Source organism: Oryzias latipes, chromosome 10 (assembly GCF_002234675.1).
Source record: "Oryzias latipes chromosome 10, ASM223467v1".
NCBI lineage: Eukaryota > Metazoa > Chordata > Actinopteri > Beloniformes > Adrianichthyidae > Oryzias > Oryzias latipes.
Window position 1 is genome coordinate 3,765,222 of NC_019868.2, and position 19,593 is coordinate 3,784,814.

The 19,593-nt window shown below is 47.0% G+C and overlaps 1 protein-coding gene across 2 annotated transcripts; it reads left to right on the plus strand.

The window, feature by feature from the left end:
• Positions 1-262: 262 nt before the first annotated feature.
• Positions 263-19,038, plus strand: tbc1d9b (TBC1 domain family member 9B). 2 transcript variants are annotated; one of them, XM_004086543.4, is made up of 23 exons: positions 263-516; positions 1,473-1,583; positions 1,985-2,103; positions 2,191-2,422; positions 2,538-2,796; positions 2,877-3,084; positions 3,379-3,576; positions 3,657-3,803; positions 3,903-4,053; positions 4,130-4,344; positions 6,773-6,890; positions 10,608-10,810; positions 11,470-11,552; positions 11,766-11,895; positions 12,005-12,103; positions 12,197-12,265; positions 12,360-12,600; positions 12,671-12,736; positions 13,553-13,621; positions 14,832-14,885; positions 17,119-17,157; positions 17,252-17,343; positions 17,506-19,038. In XM_004086543.4, the coding sequence occupies exons 1-23, from the start codon at positions 399-401 to the stop codon at positions 18,121-18,123; spliced, it is 3,639 nt and encodes a 1,212-aa protein (XP_004086591.1). In that variant the 5' UTR covers positions 263-398; the 3' UTR covers positions 18,124-19,038. The 2 variants fall into 2 exon arrangements, with proteins under 2 accessions (XP_004086591.1, XP_011471461.1); XM_011473159.2 differs by lacking the exon at positions 14,832-14,885 and having other exon boundaries at positions 399-516.
• The last annotated feature ends 555 nt before the right edge of the window (positions 19,039-19,593 follow it).

A 19,593-nucleotide genomic window follows, 5' to 3' on the forward strand; every position in this document is an offset into this window, starting at 1 on the left:
AATAGGTTGTTTTAAATGTAACTCCGTCTCATCCTGAAATACTTGAATCATCCAATTAATTAAAAGTGACAATCATCAGCTCACCCCTTCCTCTTTCCAGTGTAACATTCTTGTGTTTCAGTTGTAAACAAAAGCAACAAGTACAATTTTTAGACAGTATTTTGTAGTTTTTTGCACGTCTCTTTTTTTTTAATTTTTATTGAACAATTGCAACATACAAAACAAGTCTCTTCGAGTTAATGACCACGGTCTGTTACGTCACGACGCAGAGGGTGAGGAAGGCGTGGTCAGCCGCGTGCACCCGGAAGTCTTTCGTGGCCAGAGTTGGTGAAAACAACAACAGCAGCTGATGTCTGCGTGAAGGCCGGGGAGGTGCAGGTGTTCCCGCCGCTTCCAGCATGTGGATCCCGCCGGAGGAGGTGCTGATGGCCGGGGCCTTGTGGGTGTCCGAGCGGGCCAACCCGTTCTTCGTTCTGCAGAGAAGGAGGGGGCACGGCCGCGGAGGGGGCCTTTCGGGTGAGTTCGGCCCATGCCATGGCCCGGTTCTATGGGTCCAGTCGGAAGGTTTTGGTTTGGTACTGTACGGGTCCGGAACATTCCGGTTCTGATGAAAATGTTGCGTCCTCGATATGAATCATGGGTCATCCGCTTTGGGACCATGGTCCGTGAACGTCTCACGTGGTTGTGGATGGAACTTGATACCGGAATGGAACCCGTTTCCGCACCGAACCAGGTCCGATCCCAGTCCTACGCTGGGTGTGTGTTCCTGTGAAGAGGAACAACAAAATGAGGGGTGGGGTGGGGGGGTGGGGGGTAGTTCAGTAAAAACCGCAGACTCAGCTGTTCCTGAAGGTGACATCATCAGGAGTCAGCTGACTGCAGATGTGGTGCAGATGTTAGTTAATGGGAACTGGACTCAAAGGTCACTGCAGCACAGTTCTAGTGAAGGATGGAGCAACATGCTGACCCCCCCCTCCAACAAGCTCACTCCTGATCGGTGACAGCGGTTGCCATAGAAACGTTAACTCGGATTGACTTGGACCAATCACTGCTTGCTGACAACCTCTGGCTCCAACATGACAGCGTCCACACTGGGGGTAAAATGGCGGCCGAATTGACTTCCTATGGTTGGAGCTGGAAGTAAACGGTTTTCTATGGTTGATGTCACACTGACTCGCTCAGTCCAGTTCTCATGCAGTCACTGGGTTATGAACAAGTCGGGAGCTCATTCCTGCATTGCATGCTGGGAGTCCTGTTTCGTCAGTTCGTCATGAAAATGCGGAAAGCTCTTGGTTTGTGATGCTTTGTGTTTTCAGTGGTTCAGTGTTTGCAGTGCAGCCTCAGCTTGCTGAGTCATGTTGGCGCTGTGCTTTACACAACAGTGATGGAGACCCTACGCTCTCTGGAGAAAAGTGTTTTTGTTCACACAAACCTCTTCAAACATGCTCTCCTGTTCACCTGTGGCCCTGCAGGTCTGCTGGTTGGAACTCTGGACGTGGTTCTGGACTCCAGTGCCAGAGTGGCTCCGTACAGGATCCTGTTGCAGACGGCGGACTCTCAGATCTACTGGAACATCGCCTGCGGTGTGTGGAGTCACTGTTGTGCATTTTGCTGTGTGTCATGTTGTGTTTCTGCGTGTTCTGTTTTGTCTTGTGTTTGTTTTTTCCCTTGAGCCTTTATTGATCCAGAAAAAACTACAGAGATCAAGACTCTTACTCAAAGACAATGTGGCCAACAGGTCACATCTAAGAGTTACAACAATTTTCAAACAATAAATATTTTAATGATCAGAGACAACATGCTGGAAGAACACAATAAAATATGGAAACATCACAGTTAAAGACCCACTCTATGGTGTTTTTAGCCCTTTTCTGATGATGGAGGACAAAGAGAAAAAAAATAAGCTTAAAATTGCATTTCTGAGCATTTTTGGATTGTTGATGTATTGTTGATGTTGTATAATTGCCTCACCTGTGTCTCGCAGGTTCATCAAGGAAGGAGATCACGGAGCACTGGGATTGGCTGGAGTCCAACCTGCTGCAAACCATCTCCATCTTTGACAATGAAGAAGACATTACCACCTTCGTCAAAGGAAAGATCTTGGTGAGTTTTCTGAGGTGGACGTCTTCCTTTTTCTGCCTCTTTAGTTCCTCCGGACTGTCGTTGGTGAGTGATGTCACTTTTCTGCAGGGCATCATTGCAGAGGAGAATCGTCCCAAGCAGGGTGAGGAGCAGGAGGAGGACAGTGGGAAGTTCAGAGAGGCAGAGGTGAAGATGAGGAGGCTCTTCGGGATGCCGGACGAGGAGAAGCTGGTGAACTATTACTCCTGCAGCTATTGGAAGGGCAGAGTGCCGCGACAGGGTTGGCTCTACCTGTCCGTCAACCACCTGTGCTTCTACTCCTTCCTGCTGGGCAAGGAGGGTATGAGAGCTTTGCTTAGGTCCTCCTCACACTTGACAGGCCTCTCTGCTTTAGGACTCCTGCGGTTTCTTGGTTCTGGTGGTCAGCCTCCTGTTCTTGTGTGCTCTGGCCTCAGTGACTCTGGTGGTGCCGTGGACCGAAGTGACTCAGCTAGAGAAGAACGCCACGCTGGTGTTTCCCGAGAGCGTCCGTGTGAGCACCCGGCACACTGAACACTTCTTCTCCATGTTCCTCAACATCACGGACACCTTCAAGCTGATGGAGCAGCTCGCCAACCTGGCCATGCGGCAGCTTCTCGACAACGAGGCGTTTGAGTTTGACCGCTCGCTGCCTAAACCCTGCAAGACCCTGAAGAACGTCTCCGCTCTGAAGAGGTCTTGTTTGTAAATCTACGCCCGGAAGGAGCGGACCCGGACTGCTGCAGATCCTCTCATCAGCCCCTTCTTGTTTGCAGGGATTTTGACGCACGAGCGAAGAACGAGTGGTACCGGGCCATGTTCCGGCTGACTCATGAAGAGCGGCTAGACGGACACACGGACTGCACGCTGTGGGCGCCATTTGCCAAAATGCATGTGGTTGGACAGCTGTTCATCTCCAACAACTACATCTGCTTCAACAGTAAAGAGGAAGACCTGTGTCAGCTCATCATCCCACTTCGAGAGGTGAGGCGTGGTGGATCGAACCGGGTCAGGAGCAGGTTCAGAACTTTGTCTCCGCTGAATGTGGTGCTGGTGTCACGGCTGCTGTGGCTCAGCCTCCATCTGGGCTTTCAGCTGCGACCGAACGGTTTCCTGTGTGTTGTTGTGTCTGTGATGGTGTGCAGCTCAGTGTGTGAAGCTTCTGTACACGCGACAGGAATCGCTGGTAGGAAGGACACACTCTGACTGTGTGATGACAATATAGTTGGTGTGTTTAACCAAGAAATCTGTGAAAGCTTCTGTTGCTCTGCTGCTCAGGTGTCTGTGGTGGAGAAGGCAGACAGCAGCAGCGTCCTGCCGTGTCCGGTCTCCATCAGCACAAAGAACAAGATGAACTTCCTCTTCGCCAACCTTAAGGACAGAGATTTCCTGGTCCAGCGTATCTCTGACTTCCTGCAGCGAACCCCTGACAGTTTGTGGGGAGACACCAACCCGTTGTCACTGATTGGTCCTGCTGTACGTCAACCAGAGCCCAGACTGAGCTCTTACTTCACACGGTCTGTGATACCATCTAAGCTCTTTGTGAACATCCTCAGGCGACCTCCACTGTCTCCTCTTCCTCGCTGGCAAAATCTGACTCCGTCCTGAAGGGGCGTCATTACCATCCCGGTCTGCCCACTGCCACTCAGACTCTGCTGCAGCTTTACCACCGGGACTCTCCGGAGGACCTGGGACCCAAAGCAGTGAGTCCCAGCCCCCCCATGGGCCCAGTTAGACTCCCACCATGATCCAGTTCCTCCTGGGGCTGTTCAAGATGTCTGCCTCATTGCCTTCTTCTGTAGATGAAGGAGAAGATGAAGGAGGAGGCTTGGAACATCCACTTCTCTGAGTTTGGTCGAGGCGTCTGCATGTACCGAACCTCCAGAACCAGAGAACTTGTCCTGAACGGGATCCCTGAACGTCTACGAGGAGAACTGTGGCTGCTCTTCTCTGGTCAGCGTCCGTCCTTCTGTGGAGGCGGAGCTTTAATGGTTCTGTCTGACTCTGATCCTCCTCTTTGTCTATCTAGGAGCACAGAATGAAATAGTGTCCCACCCTGGTTACTATGGCGACCTTGTTGAAGCAGCCATGGGTCAGTGCTCGTTGGCGACAGAGGAGATTGAGCGGGACCTCCATCGCTCAATGCCTGAACACAGAGCCTTCCAGAACGAGACGGGGATCGCCGCTCTGCGCCGCGTCCTCACCGCCTATGCCCATCGCAACCCAGGCATCGGATACTGCCAGGTCAGAGCGGACAGTTCTCGGTCTCTTCCCCTTCTAACCTTTGGCCTGGTTGTCTTAGTGATCTTGAGGATGAATGAACCAGGTAAATCAGGTTGATGGAAAGCTTTGTTCTTTTGCCAAGATTCAAGAAACATCCTAAATTCCTCTGAACCCAATCAGCTACACTAAACTCTGACATCTTTGTGGACTTCCTTTATGAGTCAAGAACTGATTCCAGCTGAACGTCTAACCCAGGGGTGTGCAAACTTTATCCCTCGTGGGCCACAAAGGCTTCCAGAATTTGATAGAAGGGCCGGAGCAGATCTGTGGAGTTTTGTGGGAGTCCACCCCATAAGAGAAGGAAATAACATGGAATCTGGACGAAAACACTTTGAAAATGAACATTTATATTTTAAAACAGAACATTTTTAAGTTTTTATTGGATGTGATTTTCGTTCTCATTTTAAAGCCATTTTCACCAACGACTTGATTTACCTCGAGGAAAACACAACCTTAGAGAAATGCTGCATTCATGTTGTGTTTGAATGATCGGAAAAATGAAAACCAACAAAAATCATACATCCCAATCCAACACCACATGGAGGCTCAATGACTTCCTGTTCCTGAAGGTCCATTTGTTTGTAGAGCACCATCTATGGAGAGACTCTTGAATTACATTCATAAGACAAGGATTTTCAATATAACTTATTCCAGTTTGGCGGGACAGATGAAGTAGTTTAGTGCCGCCCCCCCCCCCACCCCCGCCGTAGTTTGCCGGTTCCAAACTTTTTTTGTGAGGGCCACATAAGTCTTTGTTTTATTGTGTAGCCCTTTGGTTCATTCATTCATTCATTATTATTTTAATGAAATAAACAACACTATTTATGAAATAAAAAATAATCAAATAATCTCTGTGATCTTCAAAGAAAAAAGTTAGGAAAAATATTTCTATTGGGCTCAATTTCCAAAATGAATCCAGCAGATAGGCTGTCCTCTGCCGTCTTTGCCCCTTTGACACTTTGGAGGACTGCAGCTCCTCACACATCTCACGCTTTGTGCTAAACTTCCCCGTAAACCTGAGCAGCTGTGCTGTGTCCTGCACTACTGTGGAGTCCAATTCCTGGACATATATGTGCATTATTTCAGTGGTCCCTGGTTTTTTGCTGGAGTTACCTTCTAGAAATAACAAATGAAGATGAAATCCTCACTACACACTTCCTACACCTTCCTCAGACAGACGTGAACATCTTCAGACTTTTCTCTCTTTTTAAACTCTCAACGTTCAAACCTTCATAGAAAAATAATCCAGGATCTTGGAATGAAAACAAAGATCTGATCGTGACCAGAGCTGCATGCATCTGTGCAGGAGACACGACACAGAGGAGGCTGATTGACAAGTTCTCCAGCCAATCAGGACACAGAACAGGAACTGTTTGAAAAGAAACAGCAGCATAATGGCACTGAAGGAATCAGTGAGACCGCGAAAGGTGAACAGCGCTGTAGAAGGGGAAGACTGTCTTCTGTTCTGTTTGACAGGGATGTTCAGAGGGGTTCAGATAGGAGCGCAGACTGGAATAAAATGTCACCTTCTATGCGAGTCTCGATCACGTGACCAAAAGAAAAAAGGCAAAAAGGACAAAGACAAAAAGAAATTTGAATCTCTGATATTGTTCTGCGGGCCGGGCTGGTTCTGGCCCGTGGGCCGTAGCTTGCCGTAACGCCTTTGTAAAAGGTCAAGCGTGCTTTGGATGGAATTCTCTGATTTATGTGGTCAGACAATCATTTGGACAATGAAAGCTCGCTCTGTGAGCCACAGAGTATTGTGAGTCCATCTCTGCACGAGCTAAAACTCGACTGACAGCATGAGGAGTGGACTAGAAAGAAAGGAATCAAGAAAACAGATCAGTTATAATCCAGTCCATTACAGATCAACCCTATTTAGTTGAATAATCAGGACATTCTGAAGATCCAGCTTTTCTTCTCTGTAGGCATGGAGCTTTTGGCGGGTTGGCGGTTCGATCCCCGCTCCCACCAGCCAAAATGTCGTTGTGTCATTGGGCAAGACACTTCACCCTCCTTGCCTCCAGTGTGGCTCCACTGGTGTGTGAATGTGTATGAATGATCCCGGTGATGGTCAGAGGGGCCGTAGGCGCGAAATGGCAGCCACGCCTCTGTCAGTCTGGCCCAGGGCAGCTGTGGCTACAACCATAGCTACCATCACCAAGTATGAATGAGGAGTGAATGAATAATGGACACAATGTAAGCGCTTTGGGTGTCTTGAAAAGCGCAGATAAATCCAATCCATTATTATTATTATTATTATTTATGGACATTTATTGAGTTTCTTTACGTTTTGTTCCAGTTTTTAAATATAGACTTTTTTTCCTGTGATATAAATGTAGATTTAAAAAAGCTTCTTCCTTCATGAACTTGTTTTTCTCCTTACCAGGCGATGAACATTGTCACGTCTGTGCTCCTGCTTTACTGTACGGAGGAGGAAGCCTTCTGGCTGCTGGTGGCGCTGTGCGAGCGGATGCTGCCAGATTACTACAACACCAGAGTTGTAGGTCAGTAACAGCCGTCTGAAGCAGGTCTGTGGTCTTGAACAGAGGAGCTCTAATCTACTCCAAGAACCAAGTCTTTGACAGAAACACGGTTCTTAACTGTCAGAGAGGGAGAGGAAGAAAAGGATGCAGGAAATCCCATCACATGATTTTTAATCATTTATTTGTGTAATGCAGCTGTATTTAAGTATTTGGTCAAAATGAAAAGTTCACCTCAATACTTTGAAATATAACCATGGCTTTAATTTTTTTTTTTTTTTTAACTTGTTCTGTCCAACAGCTGAGCAAACAGATTAGAGCTGAAGGCTTTTTGTGTTGGACAGGTTTTACTATCACAAAAAGAGGTTAAATAGCTTCGAGAAACTAGAGTGTAGATTTGTATAAACCCCTTTTTGTCGTATTATTTTTTATTTATTTGTTACATTTAGTGTGTGTGGGGAGGGAGAGGGGAAGAATGTGAGGGGAGGGTGGAAGAGAGTAAAAGGAAGAAAGGTGAAAAGGTGGGGGATACAAGCACTGATTTGACTAAGTTATTAATTTAAGCTGTAACAATTATACCAGATCTGCTGGAAAGACAAATGTTACATAAAAGGTGAAAATCTGACACTAAGATGAGCGAAAAAAAATCTGTCCATCAATACACTGTAGGTAAGGAGGAGGGATGAAGCAGACAGGGAACAGTGTGGCAGTGTGCACGTGCACGTGGAGGTGGAGATACATGCATGCTGCCGACGTGAACCGTGTGTTCATAAGGGGAACCAGATCCTACCCAGCCAGACCAGCCAGACCAGGAGAGGGGAGGAGAGCCCCCCAGACCAGAAGCCCCCCCCAGCATCCGGACCCAGGCAGCCCGGGAGGGGGGGAGGGGGGGGGGGGCGCCCACCCCACCCCACCCCACCAGCCAGGCACAGAGAGGGCCCCCCTACAGGGGCCCCCCTAATGCCCAGAGGCACAAGCGAACCCAGTGTCCGGCCCCCAGGCCACAAGACAGGAGCGCTTAGCCGTACCAGGCATGACAGGTCAAGGGTTACCTGCAGGTATCACCAGGTTAGCTCTGCAGCTGTTATTATGGGCCTTTCCTCCATGTAGATCTTCTGGACAGCGGATTTTCTGTTGGATTCAGGTCCAAAGACTGGCTAGAACCCTCCAGAACCTTGAAATGCTTTTTCTGAAGCCACTCCATTGTTGCCCGGGCGATATGTTTAGGATTGTTGTCGTGCTGGACGATCCAGCCATGTCTCATCATCGATGCTCTCTCTGATGGAAGGAGGTTTTAGACCAACATCTCTCCATTCTTGGACCAACCTTTCCTTCATACGCAGGGGTTGACATAGCCCAGAAATTTGCAGTTTTTGAAACGTACTGGCCCTGCCTGAAAGTTACTGGCCCGACACCGCGCATAGCGGGACCCGCCGCTCCGCAGGTGCTTGCAACTTTAGGGGGGTCTGGGGGCATGGCCCCCCGGAAACTTTTAATATGGTACAATTTGGTGCATTCTGGTGACATCACTTATTTCTACACTTTTCAATGACTGAAAATAGACCATATCAAACTTAAATCTGCTCTAGTCTGTTTCAGATGTTTTGAAGAGAGCACTGCAGTGTAGTAGGTAACACTAGTTCAGAAGTTTTCATGGTGCTTTTAACGGCAAATATCGCAATAAATCATAAACCTTAAATGTGTTAAAACAATCTAATGGCAGCTTGAACCATTTAACGAATCAAATAAATCCCTTAATGCATTTGACCAATCGGATGGACGCCTTCACATTGTTGACCAATCAGATGGAGCCCTGTTATGTTAGATGTTTGTAACCTATGTCAACGTGGGTCATTTGGAGTATAATTTTTAAACTGGGAATGGTTATTTGGTTATTTTGCTGTTTGTTTATATACCGCAAATTATATCGTTATCGCAATTTTAATCTCTGATATCGCATATCGCGAGTTTTCCTCATATTGTGCAGGTCTAACTGAGATCATTCAGCTAACTAGAAATACTTACTGCTTACAGTGTTGTAAAGAAAAACAAAATTAAGTAGTTTAACATTCTACTGCATTTGAGTCTGAGATTCAGGTATTTGGAGTTGCCTTTGATTCTTTGACATTCAGCTTAAAGCTTAGTGCATACAGTTTCATCTTCAATGCATTCATTAAATATCTTGCTGTCCATACTACTAATTATACCCATTACTCCATCTAACATATTCCTTTCTATTCCTGCCATGTCTTCCACATCTCTGACATGCTTCAGTCTCTCTTCAGTGACGGTGTCGGATTTATAATCAAATGTAATAATAACCCACTGGCTTGTGCCTTCGTTGTTGCTGTTTAACATTGTTTTGTATTGAATCGTTACATTCAATAAAGTTTGAAAAAAAAGAGTAGTGAGCGCGTGCCGCGTGGTGCTCGGCAGTGAAAGCCGAGCGCGCGCAGGCGGGAGAGAAGGAGAAGTGATCAAAGGTTTCCCATAGAAACCCTTGAAGTCTGAACACAGGACTAGCAGAAAAACTACATTATGAAGACGAGGTAAATCTACACGTTTTCGCAAAATTTACTTTATTGAAAAAGGTGAAGAATATATAAACCGTTAGATATTTTAGTGGCCCGAGCGGACAAGTGAAAAGTAAAGTCTTGTGGTCCGCACTGCTCGAAAAACAGGACCGGGCCAGCGGACAAATGGCTATGTCGAGCCCTGATACGGACCAGTCGTCCCATCCAGCTTTGTAGAAAAGCTGCCTCAAACCATAACTTTTCCACCCCCATGCTTCATGACTAGTTTGGTGTTTTTGGAATGTATTTTATTATTCTTCCTTCTCCAATCATGACCAGTGGCATTTAAACCAACAATTTCCATTTTGGTCTTCTCCCAGTCCTCCTTTGGATCATTAGATGGTCTCTGGAGAACCTTAGATGGGACATGTTCTGTTTTAAGCAGGAGGACTTTTGGAGCTCTGCAGAATATGAATCAGGCCATTGAACAGTTCCTCCGTGTAGTTCTGGGCCGTTTTCTTGCTGTTCTCCAGATGGTAAATGGTAAATGGCGTATACTTATGTAGCGCTTTTCTACCTACAAAGCCCAAAGCGCTTTACAGTCACACACACATTCACACACTGGTGGTGGCTCCGCTGCCGAACACTGGCGCCAACCTACCACCAGGTACCAAGGACACGTTGACACATGGCTGTGCAAGGCGGGAATCGAACCTGTAATATTACGACCTTGGGGTGGACCGCCCTACCGCTGCACCACGGCTGCCCAGATCATTTGTTTTTCACCAGGTGAGATCTTCCATGGAGCTCCAGATGGAGGGAAACTTGCTTATTGTAGGTTAGTTTATCCCAGTCTGGTTTAGGTCTACAGCCGTGTCCCTGGTGTCCTCTGACAGCTCTCTGGTTGTGGTCATGGTGGAGAGGTAGCAGTCTGACTGTTTAAGGGTGAGGACAGGTGTCTTTTATACGGATAAACAGTGACGTAAAGGTAATGAGTGCAGGATAGAAGAGCTTCAGGTCTGAGAGGAGCAGAACTCTTGTTTGTAGGAGATAAATACTTATTTTCTTCTTTAAAGGGAGCATTTAGCAGATTGGTTATTGACAAAATACTTTTTTGCCTGACTTTAGTATTTGTCAGAAGACACGACTGATGGCAAACCTGCATCCTGTGGCTGCATGACGGCTGCAGGGGGAAAGCCCACCTGAGCATGCGCTTGTGTTCCTGCAGGAGCTCTGGTGGATCAGGGTGTGTTCGAGGAGCTGACCCGCGACTTTCTACCCCAGCTGTATGAACACATGCAAGAACTGGGAGTCATTTCCACCATCAGCCTTTCCTGGTTCCTCACCCTGTTCCTGTCTGCGATGCCGTTTGACAGCGCTGTTCTGCTGATAGACAACTTCTTCTATGAGGGCATTAAAGTCATCTTCCAGGTACTGCCCTGCAGGACGTTCACCGTTGATCTCTAACGAAGATCGAAGGCTTCTATCGAAGACTGGTGAATGCTGCCAGCTCAGAGACTCATCTCCAGGAACTTGGTGTATCATCAATTTTGTTGAACTTTGTAGCTACATGAAGTCATTTTTAATATTGTAGGAGACGGTTTCCTCTTTCTCCACCCCCACCAAAGGAGCAAACAGACACAAAAAAGATGTTGCTCACTAGTGGAGCTTGAGGGGCAGACAGTTGTTTCCATGTCCTTTGACATGTAGGATGTACATTATTGTGTCTATGTTCAATTCATCAGCTTCAACTTCTGCAGCCAGATCCATTTACCCATTTTGTAACCCAGATGTGCACCAAGGCAACAGTAATTGCCGTTTATTTGTTGGGGGGTTCAGTGTCTTGCCGAAGGGCACTTTGACACATGGACAGGCATTGTGAGAACCAAGCCTGTGATCCTCCAATCAGAGGTTGACCGCTGTACCTCTGCATCATGGCTGGGCCCCATTACTTCACTGTCTCCCCCCTTAGACTGCTCATTATTTCTCTAAATGAAACATAAATTCTTAACTTTAATTGCAAAAGTGAGACACTGGTGTCATTTCAGTGACATCTGACCAGTTTCTTCAATCTCCCCACCGACCCGCAGGTGGCATTGGCCGTCCTCCAGGACAACATGAATGCCCTCCTTTGCTGCAGTGATGAGGGGGAGGCCATGACCATCCTGGGCAGGTAGGAATGTACAGATCTGACCACGGCTCTAACCAGAGTCTATTGCTCTTACCGTCTCTAAATTTAAGTCTGATCTAACTCTTACCCTGGTTCATACCTGGTTTAAGTCTTGTCCTGGTTAGTACCTGGGTAAAGCTGGTGCTGTGTGGTTCAGATGGTGTTTGGCCATGGTTAGGCAGTCTGCAGATGGAGTGAACTTCACCTGTGCTGCAGGTACCTGGATAATGTTGTGAACAGACAGACTGTGTCTGCGCCGATCCCTCACCTTCACACGTTGCTCACTAGTGGAGACGACCCCCCACCGGAGATTGATGTGTTTGACCTCCTCAAGTCGTCGTACGAGGTCAGGCTGATGTCCACATGACGCCTCTGCCGTTTACAAGCCGTGCTCAAACTGTCTGCTGGAGCGACTCTGTCTAAGTCCTGAAGAAGTGTGCCCTGTTTCATTGCAGAAGTTCGCCTCCCTTCGCTCTGATGTCATAGAGCAGATGAGGTTCAAGCAAAGGTTAAAGGTCATTCAGTCCCTGGAGGACACGGCAAAGAGGAGTGTGGTACGTATCATGAACATCAAGCTGAGCTAACATATAACCTGTAAGCGAGGCTTACAGGTGTGTTTGTTGATGTTTGTGCGTGTGTGTCCCCAGGTGAGGGCGATGATGACGGAGTCTGCCTTCACCATAGAGGAACTGGAGGAGCTCTACTGTCTCTTTAAGGTCAGAATGAGCAGCAGCTCTGTCTCTCCTGTCTAGAAGTTCTGGTCTCCCCTGGTCCATCTGACTGGCTTTATCTGTGCTTGGCCCGGTTCAGTCCAAACACATGACCAGCTGTTACTGGGGCTCCAGCAGTTCTGCAGCGGAGCGCCATGACCCCAGCCTGCCTTACTTGGAGCAGTATCGCATTGATCTGGTCCAGTTCACTCAACTCTTCACGGTTTTGGCCCCCTGGACATGTGGAGGCCACACCCCCATCCTGTCGGCTCGCCTCTTCCGACTCCTGGACCAGAACCAGGATAGTCTCATCAATTTCAAAGAGTTCATCACTGGACTCAGTGAGTCTTCCTGCAGATCTGCTTGGTCTCGCCTGGAGCTGGCCCCACATTGGTGTGCTTTGCTCTGCAGGTGGGATGTACCATGGAGACATGACAGAGAAAATGAAGCTGCTGTACAAGCTCCACCTCCCACCAGGTAAGAGCACCTGTGAATTCTGATGGGGCTTGGTTCTGGTTGGTCTGCCTCTAGATTGGTCCAGGTTGTTACTCAGTCATTCTATTTGTCAGAATAAACCATACTTGCTCTGCCATCTTTTTTAACATCTTTTTGATTATTCTAATTTTTAGGATATTCTTCTGCAGCACAAATAATTCAAGTTATAGGCTAACCAATCAGATGCTTCAACAAAAGTAGGAAGTCTACTGTCAATTGTTTGAAATGTTTGATTGAAAGATTTCGTGGAGCTCGCTTTGAAAAGTTAAGGGTGTGGACTTACAACAAGCTGTTGCCATGGAAACGATAACTCAACCGGACTTGCACCAATCCCTGTTTACTGAGGATTTCTGGCTCTAACAGGACAGTGTCCACATGGCATAGAAATGACAACTGAACTGACTTCAGTGGGTCAGAGGTGGAATTGAACTGTTCTCTATCGCTGATGTCAAATTGCAACCCCCCCTACCCCCTCCAGTAGTGTTTGTAAGAAACCTTCTTTGCACAGATCTGTAAACTTGAATGCTTTGAGTTCCAATTGGACTGCAGCTTGGCTCATAGTTTGTTCTGTGATTCCAGTGAAGGTGACTGAAAGATACCTGCAGCATGTTCAGTAGGATTCCCTTTTTACAGTTTGTGCTTTTGAGAAGTTTCCCAACTGTGTAACCTTTTGGAAAGTTTGGATCTTTTAAAGCCCCAAACTGCTGTGGACCCAGCCCAGCAAAGAACCGGGCCAGAGTTGAGAGTCAGAGCTGCCGTTTTTACAACAGGGATTGACTGGTCATTTCTCTGTTGCAGCTTTGTGTCCTGAGGAGGCGGAGTCTGCTCTGGAAGCCACATACTTCTTCACTGATGACAAACGACATGGTAAATGCACGTGCACATGCACACACATGCAGCCCAATGTTCCCACACACACCCACAGCTGATGCGTGTGGCTGGATGAACAGGAGCAGTTTAAACTCAGTTTAACTAACGGCAGTCATTTCCATAATGGCTCTCACACTTTCCTGTCTGGTAAAAGTAAACGTCTCTCGGCTGAGAGGGTCCATCCACCCCTGTGACAGCCCTGTGATGGAGGGAGACGAGGGCTTGGCACAGCAGAATCACTGGGTGAAGGTTTGATCTGCGCCTCTGACCCACTTTAAAGAAGCGAGAGATTCTGGAAGTGCTCCGTCTCCGTCCTGAGGGCAGTCATGTTACAGGAACAGTGAGCCCTGCTCTGCTATCAGAACACGCACTTCAGAGCATGTCCAGAACCGGCTCACAGCTGATGACAGATCTCACAGGGAGAGACGGCATCAAGCACCTGGGCAGGTGAGATGGAGCTTGAACCTGAAAGCTGAAAGCTGTGGTGCAGACATGTCAACTGTGTCACACTTGCTCTGTTCCCATCGACGCTTTTGTCAGTTCCATCACTAAAGGCATCAAACACTAGCAGCATTCGGCACTTTCATACCGCCTGAATAGGTAGGGCCAGAGTATCTGACGACATTAGCCTCATTTGGGCATTTTCAAAAGTCTGCTGCCTTCCAGCGTTAGGAAGCGTCAGCTTTCCTCAATTAAAGTTTGGCCTCAATTACAAAAGGGGTTTATTCAGACATACCTTTGGTTTGTCTGAAGATTAATAACCCCTGTTGTTAAAGTAAAATATGTCCAACACAAGAGGCCCCTCAGTTCTCATCTGCCTGCCCAGCTGTTGGACAGGACAAGTAAAAAAAAAAAAAAAAAAAGGACGTGTCAGCCCTATCAGAAGTTTGTTCGCATGTAGGTTGGTGAAAGCCAGTTCCTCTCTGCTATCTGGACGTGTCATTGGTCTCCGTGGTCAGGCTGGGAGTGGCTGTGAGCCCTGTGGTGGAGCGGGCAGCATGAGTGCCTGTGCTCACATATACACTCTGGTTGTGATGAAGAAGTCCAGGTTCTTTGACATGCTGCTGGCTCTCTGATGTTTTGAGTTTCTGCTTCACACTCTTTCGTATCTGCATGTGCCGAGCTCAGATTAACTCCTCCTTCTGTCTGCCGCCTCCTCTCCCCCCTCTGTGGACTCCTCTTCCTCCCCTCTCATGTTTCTCTCTAGAATCTTCCTTCATGTCTGACCTGGACTCTGTGCAGCAGCACAAGATGGCCGCAGGTTTGTGTCTTTTCTCCTTGAAAACGAAGCTGTCAAATGTTGTTGAAGGTTCTTCAGAAGATTCTCCCCACAGGAAACTTCTGTGTGATCAGCTGATCCAGAAGGTCAAGGTTCAAACGTCCTTCTGAAGCTGCTAAAACCTTAAAACCTTAAAACCTGACCTGCTGTGATTTAGCGTAACTAACCAGAATCAATAATCATTTAGTCTCTGCAGACGGAAACGCCTTCATGAATCAAATCAAACTTTATTTGTTCAGCACCTTTGCAACTAATGTGACACAGAGTGCCTCACATGAAAACATGTTTTAATTGCAACATCCAAAAGCAACACAAAAGACTCTTACACACACAAAAAGGATCAAACACATGAAGAGGAAAACTGCAGCAGCATCTGAGTCAAACTGAACTGAAGGCTGAACTGAATCTGCAGATGATCATAGAATAATAATGTTTTTCCAAATCTGCAGCATGCACCAAGACGGGGGTAAACTCTGAACGCAGAATGACTAGCTGTGGTCCCCCCCCACACACACACACATGTTTGTTTTAGCCAGTTATTTTAGCTCTATGGTCATGTTGACAGATTCCCAAACAAACCACTAAAGATGAGGTGACTTTCTTTATACGGTAGTAACAGTGCTCATTGGTATTAATGACATCATGTTGAGCTCTGTGATGGATTGGTGGGAGCAGCCCCCCCTCCCCCCTACAGGAACAAGCAGGTTTAGATGGATGGTATTCTGTTAAGGCCTGTTTAGTCTTTCAAATGCAGCCACACCTGAAAGTAACATTTATGTGTGGGAGGAGCATCAGCGCTGAGTGAGAACAGTCTGCTAAACCCTCTCAGCTGATATTGCTGTTACTGTTGAGTTTTGTTTGGAGCTTCTGCTACCTCCACCAACCAGCTGGTGCCTGTTTGGCAGCACCTTTGACCGCGGGTCCAATGGTCCGTAGATGTCTGCTCCAGAACCAACGTGCCATGTTGCGTTACCTGCAACAGGTGCTTCCAGATGGGGATTGACTGATCCACACTAGAACCACTCTAGATCTACAACAGAACCACCATATCTACTCCAGTTCTACATCTGATCTACACCAGAACCATACCAGATCCACACTAGATCTACACCAGAACCCCACTAGATCTACACTTTATAAACACTAGACTCGGACCACAATCACACTTGAGCCACACCAGATCTACATCAGAACCACCATATGTACTCCTGTTCTACATCAGATCTACACTAGAACCACACTAGATCTACACCAGAACCCTACCAGATGCACAAAAAAACACACTAGATCCACACCAGATTTAAACTAGATCCATAGTTTATCCACACCAGAACCACCATATCTACTCCCGTTCTACATCTGATCTACACCAGAACCATACCAGATCCACACCAGAATCAGACTAGGTCAGCATAAGATCCCCTACAGAGTTACAACTTATCCACGCCAGAACCACACCAAATCTACACCAGAACCACAGTAGATTGACACCAAAACTCCTTCAGATTTACACCAGAACCAAATCTCATCCACACCAGTTCCATGTCTTATCTACACCAATACCACACCAAATCTATACTGGAACCACATGTCCTCAACACCAGTTCCACAACTTACCACATGAGACCCACATCTGAATCAGAGCAGAACCACATTAGATCCTTACTAGATCTACACCAGATCAACACCAGAACCTTACCAGATGAACACCAGATCTAGCTAAGATGTAAAGATGGACCAAAAAGCAGACCAACAGCTGTGTCATGCAGAACATCTGAATTAAACAGGTCCAGTAAGTTTGGTTCTGCTGTTTTCATCTAGATGAGCTGCCAAGCGGAGCTCTGGTGATTTATAAAACATGAATCTCCAGCAGAAAGACATTTACATTCTAGTCAAGTTCTATTCTGATGCTTCTCTGATGCGTCTAAGTTGGTGCTTTACGTGTAAAGAACTGTGGGATGGAATCGTTTCTCCTTGCAGAACAGATGTTCTGGTGGAGATAAAGAAAGAGGCTCCGATCCTCCTTAACTTTTCAAGTATCTGTCACAGCTGTAACTACAGTCTACTCCAGTGCAGCAGGACTGTTGCATCTTCAGTTTCGTGAGGACAAAACTAGTTTAATAACACGCATGTTGTGACAGTACAGGCAGGTCAAAGGTCAGAGGTCAGGGTTCTCGTCATTTTATCATCTGTTAATGATTTCCTTTGTGAACAGGCGAGGAGGCAAATGATGAAGATGATGAGGAGAAGAAAGGTAAACCCCACCTCCGCATCCTGACAGTTTGTCCCTCGTCTCCCTGAGTGTCTATCAGGCAGAATGTGATCTCCTCCCTGTGTTTTGCCCTCAGAGGTGAAGGACTACAGGTACTACCTGAGGATGTGGGCCAAAGAGAAGGAACCCAAGAGGGAGACGATCAAGGATCTGCCCAGAATGAACCAGGTGAGGAGTTCATGCGAGGGTAGTATAGGGAGAGCACAGCAAAGATGGGAACCTGAAGGTATGAATCAGTATAATAGGGTACTCAGCATGGAGGCAGAGCATGGGGGTATAGCAGGTGGGACTGTGTGTAACGTATGTGTGTGTGGCTGTGTGTGTGTGCAGGAGCAGTTCATTGAGTTGTGTAAGACTCTGTACAACATGTTCAGCGAGGAGCCGCTGGAGCAGGAGCTGTATCACTCCATTGCCACCGTGGCCAGCCTCTTGCTGCGTATTGGAGAGGTTGGAAAGAAGTTTGGCAATGGGGCCAAGAAGCACGATGTCCCCGATCAAGCCCCACCCCCTGCCCAAGCCCCGCCTGTGACTCTGCAGACGGAGAATGTGCCTGGAGGCGGAGCAGCAGGTGTGTCTCAGGTGTGCAGCGCTCTGGCTGAGGCCCAGCTGGAGCTGCCGGCTCAGCAGACGTCTGAAGAAGAAAACAAAGACGACACGTCTGTGTCGTCTTACTCTGTGGTGAGCCTGGGCTCCCTGCACTCCGAGGACCTCGCAGATGACCTGGTGCTGGTTGGGGGGGAGCAGAAGAAGGCCAGCAAGATGGATGTGGACTGGTCAATCACCTTTGAACAGGTGCTGGCATCTCTGCTGACGGAGCCTCCGCTGGTCGACTACTTTGAGAGGAAGAGGAACATCCAGACAAAGATGGCCGCCTGCAAGGATCAGCGGGTCCTGGAGCGACAAACCAGCTCCGCCTCTGACCTTGAACTCACTCATCATTCCACTTGACTGTCCTGTGCTTTACCTGGCCTGAGCAGGCAGGCTCCGCCCACACACACTAAGTATTTCACATACAGAATCGATTCATTTTCTGGTCTATTGGTAAGGTTGTGCTCATGCAGGCAGGAGGAGACGTGGGAATCGGTCAAATCCTGGTCTTTGCTGAATCACTCCTTTGTGCTTCTGGCCTCTTCTTTTCTTTGTTTACTCCAAATCTCCTTTTAACTTTTTAAGTTCTCCGTCCTGTCTCCTCATCGTCTCTTATGTGTCTCCATCTGGTTTCCTTCATGTCTGGATGTCATTGAGGAAAAGGTTGATAGTTCAGTCATCAGTCAGACATCATCCATCTGTGCCTGAAGTTGTTGTCTCACATAGATGACGGGGCTCACTGTTGAAGACCAGAGTAAACTTGTATCCTCCTCGATGCGTCTGACCTGGAATCATGTCGTTTCCACAGCTTTCTGGTTAAAGTTCTTCAGTTTTGTGTGAGTAAGTTTCAGGTCAGGAGTCCTGACAGTGCTGCTGTGGAGGTTCAGGCTCATGGATCTGCTGCTGTAAATCCAAACAGCTGGGCAGACGAACCTGCAGAGGTTCTGTTTGTTCCTGTTCAGTTACTCACAGTAGCAGAGCTCAGGATGCCCACAGGTCCACTTTTTCACATATTTTCATAAAATGAAAGGTTGTTTTCTGAAACGATTAATACGAAGTAAACAGTGTTTATTCTCAGACTTTTATTTTGAAGCCTTGATTTTTTTTTGTTGCTTGTTTTTAATGAAATCAACCCTTGTTGCTTACTGTCAATAGTGATGCTAGTATTTTTTGTTCCTTCTTCATACTTTGGCATTTGTGAAATCTGATCAGCTGTTTACTGATGAGTAATTAATCTGTTACCTCACATTCTAATAAATGGTGGTGAAAACCTGATGCTGCCTTCTGTTTCTCGATTCATTTAATCTAGTTTATGCCGATCATTTTTTTATGGTGCACACGTTAAGAACAGCATCAAACATATATTCATTGATTATCGGTTGGGTCACCTGGTTTAACCAACTTCCAACAGTTCCATTCCAGTCTCTACTTTGGATCACTTTATAACTGAGGTCTCAAAGGGTTGGAGAGAAAAACAAAATCCAAACACTATGGAAGAGAAGTTAAGGTGTTAACACACAAGTACACACTTCACAACAAGACTCAAAAGAAAAAAAGGTTTAAATAGATTAACATGAAATATGAAATTTCAAAACATAGTAATACTTAATTAAAAAGACAAAATAAAGATCAAACCCATCTAATGCCAATTCATTTCTAGATTTCAACGTCCAGGGGAATTTCAAAGCAGAAAGCGGGGATGGCTGATATGCAGTGGAAGGTTTTTCCCTTAGTGTAGGAACTGCTGCAGAGAAAGATCAATGCTTACATTTAAATATGGAGCCACTTAGGAGAATCTGCTCTGCAGACCTGAGTGTTGGACAGTGGGTG

Coding starts and splice junctions, on each gene's coding strand:
- tbc1d9b (XM_004086543.4), top strand. CDS start 399: ATGTGGATCCCGCCGGAGGAGGTGCTGATGGCCGGGGCCTTGTGGGTG. Junction 4,345..6,772: donor CAGGCATCGGATACTGCCAG/GTCAGAGCGGAC, acceptor TCTCCTTACCAG/GCGATGAACATTGTCACGTC. Junction 13,622..14,831: donor CACTGATGACAAACGACATG/GTAAATGCACGT, acceptor GTTTCTCTCTAG/AATCTTCCTTCATGTCTGAC.